A 6,000-nucleotide genomic window follows, 5' to 3' on the forward strand; every position below is an offset into this window, starting at 1 on the left:
CTCAGACTGCAGGGGTCAAGGATCTAAATAAAAATAAAATATATAATCTGAAATATTTCCTGCAAACTCTTATATTCAAGTGTACCTGCAAGAACAGCCAACACAGAAATAAACACAACATATTCCACTTTATTTATTAAACTAAAGCCAAGTGTTAACCCTCCTGCTACCCTTGGGTCAAAATGACCACCTTCATTTAAACTGGGGCCTCAGGGGTCATTTTGATCCAAGGGCAGCTGGAGGGTTAAAGCTGCAAGTCAAAAACTGATAATCCAGCAGCATTCTGTTTCAGTCCGTCTCATGGTTGTGGAGGAACTGTGGCCCACTCTTCTTTTCAGCATAGCTTCAGTTGAGCTCTCTGAAGGTCCCGCCACAGATAAATTTTAAAAAGTTTATTAACGGCAGCCCTTTCTGTGACCCTCACTGAGCAGCAGTCTTCTCCCAGAGAGATGCTCTCCAAACCTGCTGCAGTGCATTCTGGGTAAACATCTGTCCTCTGGTCTCTTAAAATATGTTGTGCCGCCATGTTGCTTTTGGAGAGGAGGCTCCAAACAAGTCATGACCATTGACCTGTAGAGTCAGTGATGGAGCACTTTTCTCTAAGCACTGCATGGTCTGACCTTCTGGGTAAATTTGCTGGCAAGACTGGCAGCTGTCAAGCTTTTCCACTTGTGAATCTGGTTTCAGCATCTGTAGTTCTCCCTCGTTCCAGCAGAGGGCGATACAGGCTAAACTAGAATTTACCTTTTGTATACACTTACACACAGCCATGAAAGGTGAGGGATAATGGAAATGTCTCTTCTGTTTGTTAGCAAAATATCTCAAGAACAGCTGGACGAATTTAAATGAAACTCTCAGGAAGCAAACACTGGTTATTAACATTTGGAGTAAATTCAATTAAAGATGGTTGCCAAAGCTAATCAAACAGCACACGCATAAATGGAGTCATTTACGTATAATGATTTAAAATCTGGTGAGGTAGTAGCGGAGGATCATCCTCAACACTTACTCTGAGCTGTACCCGATCACGAGAGGTTTAAAACTCATGAAAGGCGGCGGGTGACACGCATTCCTCCAAGAAATGCTACTTTCATCGACTCACTGGATTTGAAATAGTTTCTTCTTGGTCTATCAAACACCGGACAGTAAAAATTTGTGATACGGCGTTTTTATAAGATTAAAACTGAACTTTTATTTGTCACATAAAGTAAAATTTTAATTCACAAGTTTAAAACAGGAAAAATATCAATAAACATAAAAACCAAACAAAAACCTGCAGATTTTAACTGTTGGCAAACAGACATGTGTCAGGAGGAGTCCGAACAGGAAGTAGTCTAAATCAAATTAGACTTTTATTCTGAAAAGCTGTTTTTGAGTGAGCTGGTTCTGATTGTCTGATTTTGATTGGTGGTGGTTTCAGTCAGTCTGTTCGGCAGCGTGCTCGGCGCCCCGTGCACACTAGTCCTCGGTGTGGTTGTACAGGGCGTCTGCGGTGGGGTTTTTGCGGTGGGACGGTGGCACGAGGTGGTCGGGCAGCTCGCCGGGCAGCTCGTAGCCCTCCAGTTTGATCTTGATGAGGTGCTGAGCGAGAGCGAACTCTTCGTCGTCCAGCATGCCGTCCTGGTTGCAGTCGGCCAGCTTCCAGATCTTCCCCAGCACGGTGTTGGGGAGCCGAGAATTCATCATCTCCTTCTTGGCGTTCACGCCGGTGATCTTCCCATTGACGGGCATCAGCGTGTAAAAGATCTCGTCGTAACGGTGTTTGTCCCGGCTGACGATCCAGTCCTCGGCGTCGGCCCCAGCGCTGATGCCCTCACCATAACCATGACCGAAGGGCCCATCCTGGGAGCCCTCGAAGGCGCCGCCGGACACCATGGCCGGAGGCTGCTTGGACTCCTCCTCCCGGATCATCGCCATCAGAACGGCGATCTTCGTGGCCATCATCTTGTCCACGGACTCGATCAGCTTTATCTTCAGGGAGGGAAATTTGTTGAAGTCGTAATGCTGCAGCATTTCCTGCAGGAGAAGAAGAAGAGTCAACGTTTCCAGGAAATAAAAACCTGACAAGATCACAGATACACCTGGAGACGTCCTGGAGGAGGACACAGGATTAGCTACAAAGATTAAAATAGTTAATTAAATCAATTGATTATTGACATATGATTAAGAAAACAACAAACTTAATTTACAAGTATTAGTTTATCTTTTTTCCGAAAATTATAAATGAAAGACTTTATTTTAAAAGATAATAAATATAAAATAATATTTCCAAGTTCAAGCTTATTATTTGTTATTTTTAACTAATTGTTTAAAAATAATGTTTTTGTTTACTTATGAGATTCTTTTAATCCCAAATAACTTGAAGAAATTAAAAATCTACCTAAAAAAAAACCCTCAGGACTCAGAAAACCCAAACTGTCTGACAAAAGGGGGCCAGTGGGGGGGCCCCAGCTGATTTATAGGGGTGACCTTGCCCCCATTAGACCCCCCTTCGTGATGCCCTTGCTGCCTCAGGTCAGTGTGATTTAAAGCCTCGTGTTCAGCTTCATTAAACCCCAGGATAGTTTAGGTTAGTTTTTGCTGCGTTTTGTTGAGAATTAACGGCAACAATCAAGACGAGATAAACTGATCCAAAACATGTTTGTTGACGGGTGCAGCAGAACCTCCAGCTGTCTGCAGCTGGACGCAGCGTCTCTGCAGACCTCTGACAAACACCACAGACGACTTCTTCTGTTCATGCAGGCGTTTCATAAAAGCAGAGGATTACATTCAGCTAAAGCATGAAAAAAGGCTCAAAATGTATTTTACATGTACTTTATTTTCAAACATCTTCTGGGCCATCTTGAATCAGATTGACGCCAACGGTCAGGTGAAAAATATTTGAGCTGATGTTTAAGAATCGTAGAGGGCGACCAATAGCAGCTTTGAGAAACATGTATTTATTTCCATATTTGTTAATAAATCATCCAAAGTGTTGCTCAATAAATGTCTGAAACCCTCTTTCAGGACAGTTTGTGCCTGACAGCTGAGTAAACGTCCCACCAGGGGACAGAACCATCTCAACATCAACTCCTGCCAGGTTTTTAACAAAGCCAGGGACAAACCGTGTCTCTGCAGAGCCCACAGAGCAGCTGCACTTCTGTTCAGACTGCCCCGTCCGTTAGGCCCCCACCAGGGTTCAGAGCCACCCTAAATCAAATAATTCAGGCTTCTTTAAGTTTTTTCTAATTTTGGACTCTGCAGCGTTTTTGTTTTCGGCTGCTCTCTGATCAGACTGAACTGCAAAAACATGTTTTTTGTTCCGTTTGGTTCTTGGAAGTTCTGATTCTGGTTCGTACCTGCATCTTGGTGACGTTGGGGAAGTCCCCCGGGCTGATTTGGTGCTCTCTCTGTAGGATGGCGTAGATCTCCGGGAGCCTCGCCAGCAGCTCCTCCTTCTTCTTCTCGCGCCCAAACAGTGACGGCATCTCCTTCTTCAGGTAGCTGATGATGTAAGCGTGCACCTGCAGGAAAACAGGAAGTTGGCGTTTTGTCTGCATGTGAGCGACGATGTGAAGTAAATGTTCAAACGTAGAGAAACCAGCTGAGAGCTCTGATGATGAGAAAAGCCTTTCTTTAGGTTAGAAGACAGGAAGCTGCTGTATTAAATGTTCACCGTCCTCAATTTACTCCAGAAATCAGCTTTCTTCAGCTTCAGATGGACCTGGTTTAGTTTCCTAACAGTATTTGTGAAGCGAGCTGCAAAAAGAGTCAGTAGGATTTCAAGCTGCAGAACAAAAACAGTTTAAAATATAGATGTTTTAATGTTAATGAGATTTTTGTAAAAATGTGTCCATAAGACACCATCCAGAGATTCATTCCATCTTCCAAAAGTACCTTTAGATCAAGGTTTCCCAAAGTGTTTATCTTCAGAAACAATCATTTTATTTTCATTTGAAATTAACCGTTTTTCTCTGCCAGCTGCTGTAGCACTGGGAAATCCCTTCATATAAAGTTAAGCATCATTGTGAACCGTTGGGGCTTCCTTTATTTATTTATTTAAATACTGGGCTGGAATTTCTGATGATGTCATTCCAGACCAATAAACAAATGTTTAATAAAATTGATGCTCAAACAAAACTTGTTGCCAGGTGAAAAAAACGCCAAATTACAACAAACTATGAATCATTTAAGCTTTTGCAACATATAATTAGATCAAATTGATAACCTAAAATAGACAAATTCCTCATGGACTCATTTTGCAGCACAGCTCGTTCGCATCTTAACAAATCTTTAGAGGAAAATAACTCCAGTTTGTTGAATATTTGACTCTGATTTCTTGAAATATTTCTAATAAAACCAGAAACCTTCAATTACTCAACTTTTATTAAGGTTTTATTAAAGCAAGCTTTTATTTTGAAAACCCCGCTGCTTTCAGGATGGCTCTTTATTTTTCTGTATATCACCGTAACTCGGCATTTCACAACGTACAGTATTAATTATTCATATTTGGAGTTGCCCTCCTTCAGAGTCTTGAATTTTCTGATGGATTTCAGAAGAAGAAGAGGAGGAGGAGGAGGAAGGTGTGGCTGGAAGTCAAAGTAATGAAGACGTTAACGAGCTAACTGGTAATTAGCACAAACCGATCTGTCAGTTTAGCTTTTTGTGTTTAGATTTACAAACATTTACTTCACAGGAAATCTGCTGAAAACAGCCGTTCCTGTTGGGATTTTTTTTTTTTACCTCCATCTTACTTTTTGTCCAAGCTAGAAAGAGCCACATGTGGTCCTCGAGCCACAGCTTGAAAACCCGATCCTAGAGTTTTAATTTTCTTTGAGTTTCTTCTTCTTCTTAAGAAAAGACTAAAACCTCATCTGTTTTGTTAAAACAAAAAACAGAGTTTTGTTTTACAGACATCAAATTTAACCTTTTTTTTTTTTTTACTTGGGTAAACATTCCATATGATTCTCAGGTTTCCTGAATGTCAAAGTTCTTTCCAAGCACAACAGCTGACTTCCTGTCTCACCTTGGCCAGCCGCGCTCGCTTGATGAGGTCGTTGAGTTTACGAAGAGCGGCGTTCCTCGGGAGACTCTGGATGTCCCGGAAGAGGTCCTGGGACTCGGCCTCGAACAGACGCCTAAGAGAAAGAATGAAGCGATAAGAGACGAGGAACCAGAAACTGTGCAGGTAAACAAATAAACAAGAAAAAAATAAACAAACAAAGACAGGAAATAAGAACAAACGACTCTGACCTGTTCTCTGTGTTCTGCAGAGGCTTGGCCCAAAACGAGCCCAGGTAAACCCTCACCACCTCTGGAGTGTTGATCACCTTCCCCAGTGACCACATGAGGGCGCCGTACACCCTCATCAGCTGCTGCGTGTCCACCTGAGCACAGGTGAGGAGAGAAACTGGGTCAGAGCAGGCAGGGTCAGAGGTCACACCTGGAATCTCTGCCCTACCTGATCCGCCTTGTTGAGAACCACCCGGATCTTGTCGTCCTGACCCTTGAAGGCCTTGATGGCCTCGGAGAACTCGTCGGAGATGTCCAGCTTGTGGGCATCGAAGAGCAGGATGATCCGGTCCACTCGCTCTCCGAACCAGCGCAGAACCTCCGCAAAGTCGTAACCTGAGGACGAAGGACGAAACATTACAAACTCCCGCTGAGAGGAGCTCTGTGGTTCTGTACATTCACCGCTTTAAATATCACCTTTAAACTTACTGATAATTATTAATGTTTACACCCGAGTCGTTCATCTGTACTGTTAGCAAAATATCTCATGAACCACTGGATGGATTTTACTGACACTTTCTTAAAAGTAATCAGATGAACTTCTGGAACTGATTAATGTATGGACTCAACTTCATTCAAGATGGCCGCCACAGCTAATCAACAGTCAGGTAAAAATGGCTACAGCTCAGTCATTTTACAGATGTGGAGCTGGTGTGTGTGTGTGTGTGTGTGTGTGTGTGTGTGTGTGTGTGTGTGTGTGTGTGTGTGTGTGTGTGTGTGTGTGTGTGT

At 42.9% G+C, this 6,000-nt stretch overlaps 1 protein-coding gene across 1 annotated transcript in view; it reads right to left on the reverse strand.

The window, feature by feature from the left end:
- Positions 1 to 1,294: 1,294 nt before the first annotated feature.
- The window catches only part of ehd4 (EH-domain containing 4), a 22,211-nt gene continuing 17,505 nt past the window's right edge, over positions 1,295 to 6,000 (reverse strand). The window contains exons 4-8 of the mRNA XM_037695069.1: positions 5,441 to 5,607; positions 5,233 to 5,366; positions 5,006 to 5,117; positions 3,339 to 3,503; positions 1,295 to 2,016 (exon numbers count right to left, since the gene is read on the reverse strand). Of these exons, the coding sequence (XP_037550997.1) occupies positions 1,459 to 2,016; positions 3,339 to 3,503; positions 5,006 to 5,117; positions 5,233 to 5,366; positions 5,441 to 5,607 (1,136 nt within the window). The 3' untranslated portion in view covers positions 1,295 to 1,458. The remainder of the gene's footprint in view (positions 2,017 to 3,338; positions 3,504 to 5,005; positions 5,118 to 5,232; positions 5,367 to 5,440; positions 5,608 to 6,000) is intronic.

Source organism: Nematolebias whitei, chromosome 21 (assembly GCF_014905685.2).
Source record: "Nematolebias whitei isolate Nwh7 chromosome 21, NemWhi1, whole genome shotgun sequence".
Lineage (NCBI taxonomy): Eukaryota > Metazoa > Chordata > Actinopteri > Cyprinodontiformes > Rivulidae > Nematolebias > Nematolebias whitei.